General features: G+C 36.1%; 1 protein-coding gene across 3 annotated transcripts in view; it reads left to right on the top strand.

Moving 5' to 3' along the window:
- SCFD2 (sec1 family domain containing 2) overlaps nt 1-15145 on the top strand; it is a 358054-nt gene that overhangs the window by 56592 nt on the left and 286317 nt on the right. For all 3 annotated transcript variants that reach the window (XM_032497377.1, XM_032497373.1, XM_032497380.1), the window contains exon 4: nt 14057-14232. In XM_032497377.1, the coding sequence (XP_032353268.1) occupies nt 14057-14232 (176 nt within the window). The remainder of the gene's footprint in view (nt 1-14056; nt 14233-15145) is intronic.

Genomic DNA, 15145 nt, shown 5'->3' with positions numbered 1-15145 from the left:
GCTTTCTTTTTGGGATGATGAAAATGTTCTGAAATTATACAGTGGTGATGATTGTATACCTCTGTGAATATACTAAAAACCAGTGAATTGTGCATTTTAAGGGTAAATTTTATGACATGTGAGTTATATCTCAATAAAGCTCAATAAAAAAGAAGCTCTTAGAAATAGGGATATTATTGTAAAACTAAAATTCAACGAAAGTTTAAAGGTAAATCAAGAAAATCCCCTAAAACGTAGAAAGAATAGAACATTGAAAATATGATACAAAAGGAAAGAGCTATGGAGAACCAATTCAGAGGTCCAAGAACTATAAGAAATTGCAGAAAGAGTGAGTAAGCAGAGGACAGGAAATTAGCAAACAAGGAATGGGAGACTTTCCCAGATGTGAAGGAAGACGTATCAAACAGAATAGGCTTAGCTGAGAAGCAAGTGAAAAGAATAAGAAACCTCTAAGCCAGACACAATCGCTGTGACTCCTCAGAGTACAAGAGAATGAGAAGATCTAAGGGCCCTAAGATGAAAGAAAAGAAGCTCATCTACAAAGCAACGAGAGTGAGATGAGCACACGTTTCTTGTCAGCAACCCGGAGCCAGAAGATGAGGAAGCAATGCATTATTTTCAGTGTAGACTTGTAGACCCAGAGAAACTATTATTCAACTTTGAGGGCAAGAAAAAGCCTTTCCAGAGATAAAAGAACTTTGCTTTCCACACACCTTTTCTGAATAAGTTACTTGAGAGTATCCAGCAAAACAAGACAGCACCACAAAATAGAAAAATTAGGGATTTAATGAAACAGTGTCCCAGTAGAGTAGAGCCATAAAAGAAGTTCCAGATTGCTATGCAGGAAGGTCTGGAGAACAGCCTGCCCATGATGGAACTGGAGAATGAAAGGGTTTGGTAGTAAAGTATTCAGGAGGGGAAAAAAAACCCAAAACCCATGAATCAACTGCACCTCAATTAAAAAAAAAAAAAAAACAGACTTCAAAGATAAGACTATATTTGAAATTAGGAGACTTTAAAGCTTTGATTAAGGCAAAGAATGCTCTCCCTCCTCCCTCCTCCCAAAAAGCCCGTCAAGCATTCTAGGACCAAAGTGTGTTATACGCATAAGGCGATGTAATCATAACCCGTAATTTAGCTCTGCATTAATAGTCATATAATTCGTGATGATGCAAACACCATTCACTTTTTGAATCAAACTGTAGAAAAAGTATATAAGACTAAATTATGGTTACAGAACAAAATACAAAATCTTTGCCAGGTGAAAATTAAAGTACAGATGATCTGAAAAATGAAAGGGGGAAACAAGAAGTAGAGGGAAGGGAAAGGAGGTTAATATCCTCTGCTCAGAAGACAAAAAGCCGTAGGATACCATCTCTAGTTGACAGAACAAAAAAGAAAGTTTACGTATTTCATGTGAGTTACAAAGATAACCAGCAGATGGGGAGGAAAAGTGTTTGAAATGTTCTGTCTGCCTATGGACTATCTCACAATCTCTGTTGTTGTATGTTCCTGTCCATTTTTATTCCCTTCTGTCATCCTGATGGAACAAGAAGAGGATGTAAATCTCTGTGCTCACTCTACCCTCTGAACCTTTTGTACATTATTTACGAAACTCCAAAACCATCTTTTGTACCCAAGATTTTGGCTCTCTTATGTCTCTTATGTCCCCTGTGAATTCATATTTGACGTTTTCTCTGATAGTGCTGCCCACCAACCAATAGTCTACTTTTAATAGAGTTGCCGCCTTTGTCTATGTGTTAGTAGGAGTGCTTTTGCTGTGCTTTATATGCATTCCTGGAAAACTTGTTTTGCAAAATCACATACTAGTTATCAGGGTTCATGATAAAAAAAGTATTACCAGAGACCCATTCAAAAATCTCTACAAATTTGCAATACAGCACTAATGAAAACAATAAAAATCTTGATAAAAATACTTGCACAGTTAAAAAGAGAGGCCAAATTCCTGTAAATAAAGAAGTGTTATAGCATATATAGGACTGAAGGTAGCTTCCTGGAAGGGGATGTAAAGAGGAGTTGAGGCTGTTTTGTTTTGGAGGCAAAGGCAAAGTGCACTAAAGGTCAGAGAGAACCAAACTGGAAGCACTTTCAAGAGGACACGTGGCCACGTAGAGCCACGAGGAAGAACAGGGATGCATGGGCACTGTATGCTGTGCTCAGTTCTGCTGGCTTGCAGTGTTCAGCTGTGTTTGTTTACTTTGTGTTCAACGGCTGTTATTTGGTGACATGAAATGTTAAAAGAACAAAAAAAAAAATGACAAATGAAAAGATGTGATTTTTGTGTAATATAAAAATTATTCCTTTTTACCAATTGTGTGTGAGCTAATAAACCAGAGTCCTAGCAGAACATATTATATTTAAATATTTTAAAATCCTTTGCCTTTATTATATTAGAAAAATGGTTAAAAAGGAGACATGAAATGCTGATATTTGATTTCTGGGGATATAAGTCTTAAAACATAACTTTGTTTATTCAGATTTTACACACTGGGTTTTCATGGCAATGATGAACAAAAAAACATACAATGACAGTATTATTACTTCTTATAGCAAGAATTAAAAAAAAACATTTACTAGCTAAATATTCCATTTTAGACAAAAATATCTGGTGGTGGTTGCTTTCTACCAGTTAAGACACAATTTAGGGATTAAATAAAACCTCACAATGACAGAATCCTCTTTATTTTAAGAACATTAACCAAGAACCATATGTGGAAGTATTTTAAATATATCTTACCAAGCCACAAAACAGGTTCAGAAAGTTATGATGTCTAATGTATGTAGTAAATGGAAAAATAGGCTCCATAATGCATTTGAATACAATTGAATTCAATATTGTAAGGATCACAGACAGTATTAAGATGCTAAATCCTTTTATTTTCCAAATACATCCCTTTTCTCCCAAGAGATAATTCTATTTTAATAAGAGTTTTAATATATACATAGAATTGATGATTGATAAAGCTTTGGGTTTTCTTCTTAACTAAATTAAAATCAGAAGCCTGTTTCTCTTTCTTCAAAACTATGAAAAAAGAAAAGAAAGCCTAGTAGATTTTTTTACTTGAAAGCCATTTTTCAAATTTCAAAATTGTCATGTTTCAAAGAGTTGATATTATGCAGTCTTGACATAAAATAACCCTTGTTTTTTATGGCTTAAAAAAAAAGTATTGCAAAGCTTTCTGAGTTGACATTTTAAAAATCACCATGTAAATCTGCCTGACAAGTTTTTTTTTTTTGTAACGTGAGATATGAATGAACGTGCCGTCTATTACTTTTTCAACACCTGGTTCTAGTTGCTTGCAGTTTTAGCTAATATGAACTGAGAAGTTTTCTCAAGTTGTTAGTCTCACTATAGCATTTTTAGTGGTTGATTAGTTGATTTTGACTTTCTTTATGCAAGGTTGTGATTAAATTTATATTTTAAAAAAGTCACTAGGCTATATTTCAAAGAATTTATATGAAGTACTCTTTTAATAAATTCCAATTAGCATGTTATGGATTTTTACTAACACCCCCCCTGCTTTCATGACATATCTAAGGAAACATTACTGTGTGTAAGAAAAAGTTAATACAGAAGAGAGTAGAATGGAGCAGCAGGAGTGAATAATTGCTAATTCACAATAGTGTTCTGTTGTCATTTCCTGTTATGAAATATATCCATTTGGTCCTTTGGATCTCATGCCTTATGTGGGAAGGTGGCGTTATGTAAATATGGTCATTGAGTCCAAGTCTGAGCTAGGAAAATACTAACTGCATAAAAAGTTTAAGTATGTTTTTGACTTGAAGACACTCTTATCTTTAAATTGAACATATGGTTATTGTAATAGAAATCTAAGTAGACCTAATGACTTTCTATGATGATTTCCATTTCTTGAGGTCTCTCCAAAAGAGAGTTATATTATGAATGGATTATGTGTATTCTCAGCCTTTTTAATTCTTTCATCGTCAGTCCAGGAGACAGGGTTGGAGAGGTAGGCAGTTACGTATCACATAGAGCCTTTTACAGTTTCAAGACATTTTATTTCCTTAGTACTGCTTATTACAGTAGTTATTAAGTAATTGTTTGTATAATTGTTTTATGACTCTCTCTTCATAGACAAAGCTCTATGTGTCCAAGGATCACACTGCAATCACCTGCAGTACGATGTGTTAACAAATAAATGGAGCTCACAGCAGTGTTAGATTTGATCCTATTTCATGTGAAAATTTGTTTCCATGTATTTAATGTTAACATTTAATGTGTCAGAAGATGTTATTGTATAAAAATGTTAATCATATGCATAAAAGATCCCCCCATTCCTTAAGAAGGGAATGACATGTAATGGGCTGAATAATTAGGAGAGCACCCAGGAGTCATTTGTCTTCTTTATTTGTTGGCCAAGAGGACAGAGATTTTTGTCTGATTTGTTCACGGGTTTATTCTTAGCAATAAGGACAGTCTCTAGCACAGAAATATATGTTGAACCAATGTATTAATAAAAGATAATGAGACTCACAACTCAATAATAAGAAAATAAACAACCTAATAAAAATGAGCAAAACAATCTGAATGGACACTTCACCAAAAAAGATATAGGGTGACAAATAAGCACATGAAAAGATGACTAACATTATTAATCATTAGAAAAATACAAATTGAAACCACAATGAGATGTTTCTAGATAACTATTAGAATGGCTAAAACCAAAATAACTGGCAATACCAAGTGCTAGTGAGGATGTGAGGCAAAAGAACTCTCATCTGTTGCTGGTGGGACAGCTCACTTTGGAAATTAGTTTGTCAGTTTCCTATAAAGTTAAACATACACTTAGCATATGACCCAGCAACCCTAGAAATTTATTTAAGAAAAATGAAACCATATGTCCACAGACACATATATACATAAAAACTCATGCAAGGATGTCTGTGAAGGTTTTATTCATAATTTCTAAAAATTGGAAGCAAGCCAAACCATTATTAACTGGTAAATGGATAAATAAATGGCTAAATAAACTATGGCACATTCATACAATAGGTTATTACTCAGCAAGAAAAAGAAGCAGGTTGGAGGGGTTGCCAAGATGGCAGTGTAGCTCTTAGCTCTTAGCTCACTCTCTCCCATGAATACACCAAGAGAGACATCCATGGACCCACCCATTCACTCAGAGCACCTGCTGAACTTTGACAGAACATCACCCACTTCAAAAGACAAAATTCCTTCCAAAATCTGGTAGGAGAAAAAAAAAAGATGAAAAAGGAAATTGGTGGGGGGGCCTGTCTTGTGGGGAGGGAGTGGCAAAGGAGTAATCGTGCTCTTACACTGGGACACCCCCTTTCCAACAGAGAGGTCAGCAGGGATGGAGGGGGAACCTCTGAGGGTCAGAGTGCACAGCAGCCACTTGGCCAAAAGAACTGAGAGAAACTGGCACAAAGGGTCCCTGCGATCACCAGCTCTAGATGTGAGCCAGCAAGGGTGGCCCAGGACTGGTTGCTCAAGCCAGTTAGAGGCCCAGGGCTGACTGCACGGAGGCAGCCTCAGGGGGCAGGAATGTGGTGTGGGCTGTGGGTAGGAGTTTATACAGAACAGCATAGCCTGGGCCCCCTATAAATAAAGCAATACTGCTGATGCATGTTGAGGGGAGGGGAGCAATGCAGCTGGGCCATAGCCACTGTGTTCTTGTGAGAAGAGAGGCAAGGTTCAGCCATAGCCACCATATTCACTGGTGCGTGGCTCCCAGGCAGAGGGGAGTTAAAACCTGAATCCATATGCAGGGCCTCTGCAACATCATAGGCAGGACTGAAATTTGTTTACAGCCCAGGCAGAGGGGATCAATTTGCTCTGAAGGTGCCTTTGTGGACCTGTGCCTCTAAGACAAATGAGCAAGGAATGGTGTCTGGCACACAGCAGGGGCAAGTGCAAGTGCAGAGTTTTCAGAGGATCTGTGTACCCTATACAGAAGCAGAGCTGGGGATGGCTTTGACCCAGTAGCACACCATGCTCCAGATGTGTGACCCAGATGTTGGTGGATCTACACTTGCACCTCTGAGGGCAGAGAACCTGGGGGACACCAGAGCAGAATAGTGACACTCCCATGGCTAAAGCAGGGACAAGAGCAGCATCAACAAAGAGTACTTGAAGTGCTCCAACCGTGCTTACTGTGCACCACGGCTCAGAAACAAGTCTGGAAGCTTCCATTACAACTAAAGGGGGACAGGCCCAGCCCCTGTCAGGGCTGTGACAACCACAGAATGAAAAGGAGGCCCTGCTCATTAACCAGGACAGGCTCTGATCACCAGAACACTCGCCACACCCCCAATCAAAGAGATAACAGCCAACACACACCATTCATACTAACAACAGACCTCTCAACAAAATTATTAGAGGCACACAGTCTGCACAGGAAGGCATCCTCTGTAAAAAAAAAAAAAAAAAAAAAGCCCTTCAAGACCACAAGATAACTGATACTCCATAATCGGTAGTGCCAGAGAGATATTAGTAAAATGAAGAAGCAAACGAACTACTCCTAATTAAATGAATAAGAGAAGTCCCCTGAAAGAATGATCAATGAAATAGACCATGATAGTCAACTAGATCATGACTTCAAAAAGGGGATGATAAAATAACTGAAGGAAATAAGAGAGACTATGAATAAGCATGCAGAATACTATAAAAAGGAAATAGAAACTATAAAAAGTAGCCAATTAAAAACAGAAAACTCAATGGCTGAGATAAGAGCCAAGCTAAAGGCAGTGAAAAGCAGACTAGATAATTCAGAGGGATGAATAAGTGACTTAGAAGACAGGATAACAGAAATCACCTAATCAGAACAACAAACAGAAAAGCAAGTGAAAACTAATGAAAGCATATAAGGGACCTATGGGATAATATAAAGCATCCCAATCTTTGCATAATAGGAGTCCCTGAAGGAGAAGAAAGAGAAAAAGGGATTGAAAAGATATTTGAAGAAATCATGACTGAAAACTTCCCAAACCTAAAGAAGGAATCAAATATCCAAGTACGGGAAGCACAGAGGGTCCCAAACAAGAAGAACCCAAATAGACCTACACCAAGACAATATAATATAAAGGCTTTCAGCTGATTTCTCAACACAAACATTGCAGGCCAGAAGGGAGTGGCAAGGTATATTCAAAGTCCTGAATGAGAAAAAGCTGCAACCTAAAATACTCTATTCAGCAAGACTATCCTTTAGAATAGAAAGAGAGAGAAAGAATTTCATAGACAAACAAAACTAAAAGAATTCAGCAATACTAAATCTATGCTAAAAAAAATATTGAAAGGTCCACTCTAAATAGAAAAGAAGCAGGATGCTATAGAAAGGAGAAAACCGTAACTGGAAATGCGGTAACTATAATGAGTTACAATAGAATAAACATGAAGATGTAAAAGAGGACATCAAAATCATAAAAGGTGAAAGAGAGGAGCAGGAAATAGAGGCTTTTTTTCTTGTTCTTTTTAGGATGTGTTTGAGCTTATATGACTATCAGTTTAAAGCAAACAGGTATAGTAATGGGTTAATATACTTGAAAAACAGGGTAACCACAAGTCAAAAGCATACAATAGAGTCACAAAAACCAAAAAGAAACCAAGATAATACAAAAGAAAAGTATCAAACCACAAAAAGAAAAAAGAAAGGAACAAAGAGGAAATATGAAGTCAACTGGAAAACTAACTTCAAAATGGCAATAAACACCCATCTATCAATAATTACCATAAATGTCAATGGACTAAATGCTCCAATCAAAAGACACAGAGTGGCAGATTGGATAATAAAACAAGAACCTACAATATGCTGTATACAAGAGGCCCACTTTAGGGTGAAGGACACATGTAGATTGAAAGTGAGAGGACGGAAAAAGATATTTCATGCAAATGGAAAGGACAAGAAAGCAGGAGTAGCAATACTAATTTCAGACAAAATAGACTTTAAAACAAAGGCCATAAAGGAAGATCTTAAAGAAGGACACTATATAATGATTAAAGGAGCAATACAAGATGAGGATATTACACTCATTGACATATATGCACCCAACATAGGAGCACCTAAATACATAAAGCAAATACTAAGACATATAAAGGGAGAAATGAGTAGGAGACTTTAATACTTATTTACATCATAGGACAGATCTTCCAGACAGAAAATCAATAAGGCAATGGAGATATTAAATGACACAACAGAACAGTTGGACTTGATTGATATTTTTAGAACATTACATCCCTGAAAAACAGAATATACATTCTTCTCAAGTGCTTATGGAACATTTTCTAGGATAGACCACATACTTGGGCACAAAAGAAGCCTCAGCAAATTTAAGAGGGTAGAAATTATTTCAAGCATCTTTTATGACCACAATGCCATGAAACTAGAGATCAACCACAGAAAAACAAAGGATTAAAAATGATAGTGTGGAGATTAAACAACACACTATGAAAAAACCAGTGGGTTAATGATGAAATCAAAGAATAAATTAAAAAATACTTTTAGACAAATGATAATGAAAACACAACCATGCAAAATCTATGCAGTGCAGCAAAAGCAGTCCTAACAGAGAAATTCATAGTGATACAGGCCTTCCTCAAAAAACAAGAACAATCTCAAGTAAACAACCTAACCTATCACCTAAAAAAATTAGAAAAAGAACAGCAAACAAAACCTAAACTCAGCAGAAGAAAGGAAATAATAAAGATCAGGAAGGAAATAAATAAAATAGAGATAAAAACAATAGAAAAAAAAATCAGTAAAACCAAGAGCTTGTTTTTTGAAGGAGTAAACAAAATTGACAAACCTTTTGCCAGGTTCATCAAGAAGAATAGAGAGATAACACAAATAAAATAAAACAGGAAAATGGAGAGATTACAACCAATACCACAGATATACAAAAAAACCATAAGATGATACTATGAACAACTGTATGGAACCAAATTGGACAACTTAGAAGAAATGGACAAGTTTCTGGAAAGGTACAGTCCACCAAGACTGAATCAGGAAGAAATAGACCACTTGAACAGACCAATCACTAGAAATGAAATAGAATCAGCAATAAAAAACTTCCCTACAAATAAAAGTCCAGGACCAGATGGCTTGTCTGGGGAATTCTACCAAACATACTGAGAAGAACTCTTACCGATCCTTCTCAAACTCTCCCAAAAGATTGAAAAGGAGGGAGTACTCCCAAACTCATTCTGTGAAGCCCCCTTCACCCTGATACCAAAACCAGACAAAGACACAAAGACACTACGAAAAAAGAAAATTACAGGTCAATATCATTGATGAACATCAATGCAAAAATCCTCAACAAAATATTAGCAAACAGAATCCAACAGCACATTAAAAAAGATAATACACCATGATCAAGTTGGATTCATCCCAGGGACACAAGGATGGTTCAACATATGCAAATCAATGTGATACACCAGATCAATAAGAGAAAGGACAAAAATTACATGATCATCTCGATAGACTTAGAAAAAGCATTTGTTAAAATTCAACACCCACTTATGATAGAAACTCTTACCAAAGTGGGTATAGAGGGAATATATCTCAACATAATAAAAGCTATTTATGACAAACCCACAGCCAGCATAATACTCAATGCTGAAAAACTGAAAAGCCTTCCCACTAAAATCGAGAACAAGATGAGGATGCCCACTCTCACCACTTCTATTCAACATAGTCTTGGAAGTCCTAGCCACAGCAATCAGGCGAGAAAAAGAAATAAAAGAGATTCAAATTGGAAGAGAAGAGATAAAACTGTCACTATATGTGGATGACATTATACTATATATAGGAAACCCTAAAAGCTCTATACAAAAACTACTAGAGCTGATAAAAGAATTTGGCAAGGTAGCAGAATACAAGATTAACATAACAAATCAGTTGCATTTCTTTACACTAACAGTGAAATATCAAAAAAAGAAAGTAAAGAAATAATCCCTTTTAAAATTGCATCCAAAATAATGAAATATTTAGGAATAAATCTGACCAAGGAGGTGAAAGATTTATACATGGAGAACTGCAAAACATTGATTAAGGAAGTTAATGATGACTTAAAGAAATGGAAAGATATCCTATGCTCTTGGATTGGAAGAGTCAGTATTGTTAAAATGGCCATACTGCCAAAGGCAATCTACAGATTTAATACAATCCCTATCAAATTATGCAGGACATTTTTCACAGAACAAGAAAAAATAGTCCTAAAATTTATATGGAATCAGAAAAGACCCAGAATTGCCAAAGCAATAACTGAAGAAAAAGAATGAAGCTGGAGGAATAACCCTCCCAGACTTCATGCAATACTACAGAGCTACAGTAATCAAAACAGCATGGTATTGACATAAAAACAGACATACGGATCAATGCAACAGAATAGAGAGCCCAGAAATAAACCCACAGACCTATGGTCAATTAATCTTTGACAAAGGAGGCAAGAATATACAATGGAGAAAAAGTCTCTTCAGTAAGTGGTGTTGGGAAAACTGGACAGCCACACGTAAATTAATGAAGTTAGAACACTCCCTCATACTATACACAAAAAATAAACTCAAAATGGCTTAAGACTTAAATATAAGACAAGACATAATAAAGTTCCTAGAAGAAAACAGGCAAAACATCCTCTGACATAAATCTTAGCAGAGTTCTCCTAGGGCAGTTACCCAGGTGATAGAAATAAAAGCAAAAATAAACAAATGATACCTAATTAAACTTACAAGCTTTTGCACACCAAAGGTAACCATAAGTAAAATAAAACAATGACCTATGGAATGAGAGAAATTATTTGCAAATGATGCAACTGACAAAGACTTAATTTTCAGAATATATAAACAGCTCATACAACTTAATAACAAAAAACAAACAACCCAATCTAAAAGTGGGCAGAAGACCTAAACAAGCAATTCTCTAATGAAGACATACAAATGGCCAATAAACACATGAAAACTGCTCAGTATCGCTAATTGTCAGAGAAATGCAAATCAAAACTACAATGAGGTGTCACCTCACACCAGTTGTTAAAAAGTCCACGAACAATAAATGCTGGAGAAAGTGTGGAGAAAAGGGAACCCTCCTACATTGTTGGTGATAATGTAGTTTGGTGCAGCCATTATGGAAAATAGTATGAAGATTCCCCAAAAACCTAAAAATAGACTTACCATATGATCCAGCAATCCCACTCCTGGGCATATATCCAGAGGGAGCTCTAAATTGAAAAGATACATGCACTGCAATGTTTATAGAAGCACTGTATACAATAGCCAAGACATGGAAGCAACCTAAATGTCCATCAACAATGACTGGATAAAGAAGCTATGGTATATTTATATAATGGAATACTACTCAGCCATAAAAAGAATAAAATAATGTCATTTGCAGCAACATGGATGGACCTAGAGATCATCATTCTAAGTGAAGTAAGCCAGAAAGAGAACAAAAAATACCATATGATATCACTTATATGTGGAATCTAAAAGAAGAAAAAAAGAGGACATTAGTGAACTCATCTACAAAACAGAAACAGACTTGCAGACATATTAAACAATCTTATGGTTACTGGGGAAAGAGGATTGGAAGGGATAAATTTGGGAGTTTGAGATTTACAAATATTAACCACTATATATAAAAACAGATAAAAACCAATTTTTTTCTGTATAACACAGGAAACTATTCAATATCTTTAATGAAAAAGAATATGAAAACAAATATATGTATGTATATATATGACTGGGACATTGTGCTGTACACCAGAAATTGACACATTGTAACTGACTATACTTCAATTTTTAAAAAAGGGAGCAATCTACTAATACAAGTGGCAACATGAGTGAGCATCAAATACCTTATGTATTTATATTAAAATGAAAGAAGCAAGACTCAAAAGGCTGTGTACTATATGATTCCATTTATAGAACATTCTGGAAAGGCAATACTATAGGACAGAAAACAAATAAGTGCAGATAAGTGTTCACCAAGGGCTAGGAGTGGGGAAAGAGAGTTGATTACAAAGGGGGAACTTTTTGGAGTGATGGAAATAGGCTATATCTTGATTGACAGTGCTTACCGAATTATATATGCATTTGTCAAAATTCATAGAACTGTACACCAGAAAAGGGTGAATTTTACTGTATGTAAATTATATGTTAATCAACCTGACTCAAAACCAAGCAAAGAAAGGGTTAATGAGGCTCTTTTCTTTTTTTTTTTTTTTTTTTAACATTTTTTATTGATTTATAATCATTTTACAGTGTGTCAAATTCCAGTGTTCAGCACAATTTTTCAGTCATTCATGGACATATACACACTCATTGTCACATTTTTTTCTCTGTGAGTTATCATAACATTTTGTGTATATTTCCCTGTGCTATACAGTGTAATCTTGTTTATCTATTCTACAATTTTGAAATCCCAGGCTATCCCTTCCCATCCTCCACCCCCTGGTAACCACAAGTCTGTATTCTCTGTCTGTGAGTCTATTTCTGTCCTGTATTTATGCTTTGTTTTTGTTTGTTTGTTTTTGTTTTTGTTTTTTAGAGGCTCTTTTCTATTAGTACGTAATTAGCTTCCTGCTTTGAGTATCGGGAATGATACCAAGGGACCAAAGAAACTAGTGAGACTCAGCTCCCTGCTCATCATTCCCATTGATCTTATTCTTTACATGCTCACCCTGATAAGCTGGTAATAAGGCACTTCAAAATTCTTAATCTCTTCAAAATATGTAATGAAAAGATAGAATATGTTGTAGGCTTAAGAGTTTCTTGTGACAAAGTCTTTATTTTTTGTGTATATAACCTGTAGTAAACCATTACTTAAGTGACAAATGCCGTTTAGCACTGTGTGAGACACTAAACTCTCACTTATTTGCTACCCCATAGAATTGCTATGAAAATCAGAAGAGGGCATGTTTATACTGTATAAATAGGAAAGTGCTAAATAAATACAGGTGGTTCCATTGCCAAATATTAACAAACTTAGATACAACAAATCAAACTTGGATTTCAGGCACAGGAGAGTGAACCACACCCATGGTGTGAGTAAGATGTGTAGGAGAGATTTACTTGACTGGCGTCTATGTTTGACCTCAGTGCCATCTTTTAATCCATGGGGGAGAATCTATGGTGTTCAGAAGTTTTGTACGTAGCACTAATGAATGGCAGGAATGAAATTTGACACATTAGAGTGGGAAGTGACTAACTGGAAAGACTTCTATGGGCAAAAGTTGGACTTAGAGCCTGTGAAGGAGTGAGTCATCAACAGGTGTTATTTTGTTTGTTTGTTTTGTTTTTTGGGTTTTTTTTTTTTGGTATATTCTCTAGTCTCACTCCAGATCTAGGTGACCATTGTAGTAAATGTGCTATGTCACCCGTACCAAATCCTTTCTTCTGATATCTCATCTTCCAGTGTTTTTACCACCGTAGTTCTCCATACATTATTTTTGCCATTTTAATTAATTAATTAATTAAAATTTACATATATGTACTGTTCATTGTTTCTAAGAACAGTTTAGAGCTTTAGCTTTTTAAACTTACATAGTTATCAATTTTTGTTCCATGTAACAGCCAGCTTTTATGCTCATAAACATTGTCATGAACCCACAGATAACAGTGATAAAGTTTTAGCTATAATCATAACAAATTTCTCCTGTTTATATACATACACACACAATTAGAAATCTTGTCTTTTTGCCTCTTAGATTGCTGCATCATATGTCTTGGAGAGATACTCCGTGTTGAGCTAAACAAATGTTTATTCATATGACTTTACTTGAGAGCTTATTTATGGGGTATTGCAGAATTCTGAAATGAACTCTACTAGCAATATGGCCTTGGCAAGATCACTTAACATCTGTTTTCTTGCTTGCAAAATGTAGTTAGTAGTTTCAAGGTTGCTGTTGTCACCATGTTGTTGTAAGAATTACAATAGCTTAGAAAAGTTTAGGAAAGCTCTGAAGTTCTGTGCTGATGTAAGGCAGGAGTATTATTATGGCATTCTTCTCATTTTTACCACTCCCAGAAGAGGGTACACTGATAAATTATATATTTTTCCAGGGAGAGTCACTCCAGGGCAACTCACCTCTTATATTCAACTCTTCAAGAACAACCTCAAAGCTCTAGGGAATCACTGTGGGCTCCTGCAGCTTGGACTGGCCACCGTTCAAACCCTTAAACACCCGCAGGCTGCCAAGTGGGACAACTTTCTGGCTTTTGAAAGACTCCTTCTCCAGGTATGTTGCTATGGAAACTTCTTGGGATATTAATAATTAAAGTTGTTACTTCCACTGCTGCAACCTCCTTCCCTCCCCTCTGCCCTGCCACCTGGATGGCCTCCTCACCCCTGCTGCCCACCACTGCTATTCTGTAAAGTGGGTCTCCAGCACCAAAATCTCACAAAATGTTTTGAAACAAGGCATAGCAGTTTTCTCCCAAGAATGATGGGCCTTCAACTCACTAGAAGTTTCTGAGGAAACTTGACACAGTATTAATTCTATGCCATCTTATATTTATTTTTGGAAACTTCTTCCATGTTAGACTGCCTCAGATTGTGACCATGGTACTTGGTAAAGTTCTTTCAGTAAATGGAAAAAGAATTAAAAAACAAGAAGTAATATTTAAAATACTAAAACCCTACCTTTATCATAATTGCACATTGCCCTACCCAGCACTGTGTTCTTAGTCATTTCTGGGTCCTTAAAGTTACTGTTTTAGCATAGGCCAACTTATACACTGGCCATGGTAATTGTTCTTTGTTTATGAACAGGCTTATTTTATCTAGTATACACTCATTCGTTATTGTAACAAGTCATAATATACACTGAGCTGCCCGTTTTACAGACTTTGATGTCAAAGTAGACCATCTGAGTTTATTTCGAGCACGAGGACAACATCTGGCTTTTTCCAAAGGGCTTGAGAGCCACCTAATGCAAATCTCAGCCAGTGCTGAGAGCTGTGTATTTCTTTGGAGACTCATTTCTACCTCTCTCTCTATCCAGCCTCCATCACTGAACTTCAATGTTGACTTCATGATCTAAGTAACACTATAGACAACCTTGGTGAAGAAAGAAAACCCGGTCTTGGAAATGTATAATTAAACACAGGTTACTGCATTCCTTCTACTTACTGCCATCTCTTGGCTCAGTT

Source organism: Camelus ferus, chromosome 2 (genome assembly GCF_009834535.1).
Source record: "Camelus ferus isolate YT-003-E chromosome 2, BCGSAC_Cfer_1.0, whole genome shotgun sequence".
Taxonomy (NCBI): domain Eukaryota; kingdom Metazoa; phylum Chordata; class Mammalia; order Artiodactyla; family Camelidae; genus Camelus; species Camelus ferus.
The sequence above is the reverse complement of the archived record's forward strand: the minus strand, read 5'-3'. Positions and strand labels throughout refer to the sequence as shown.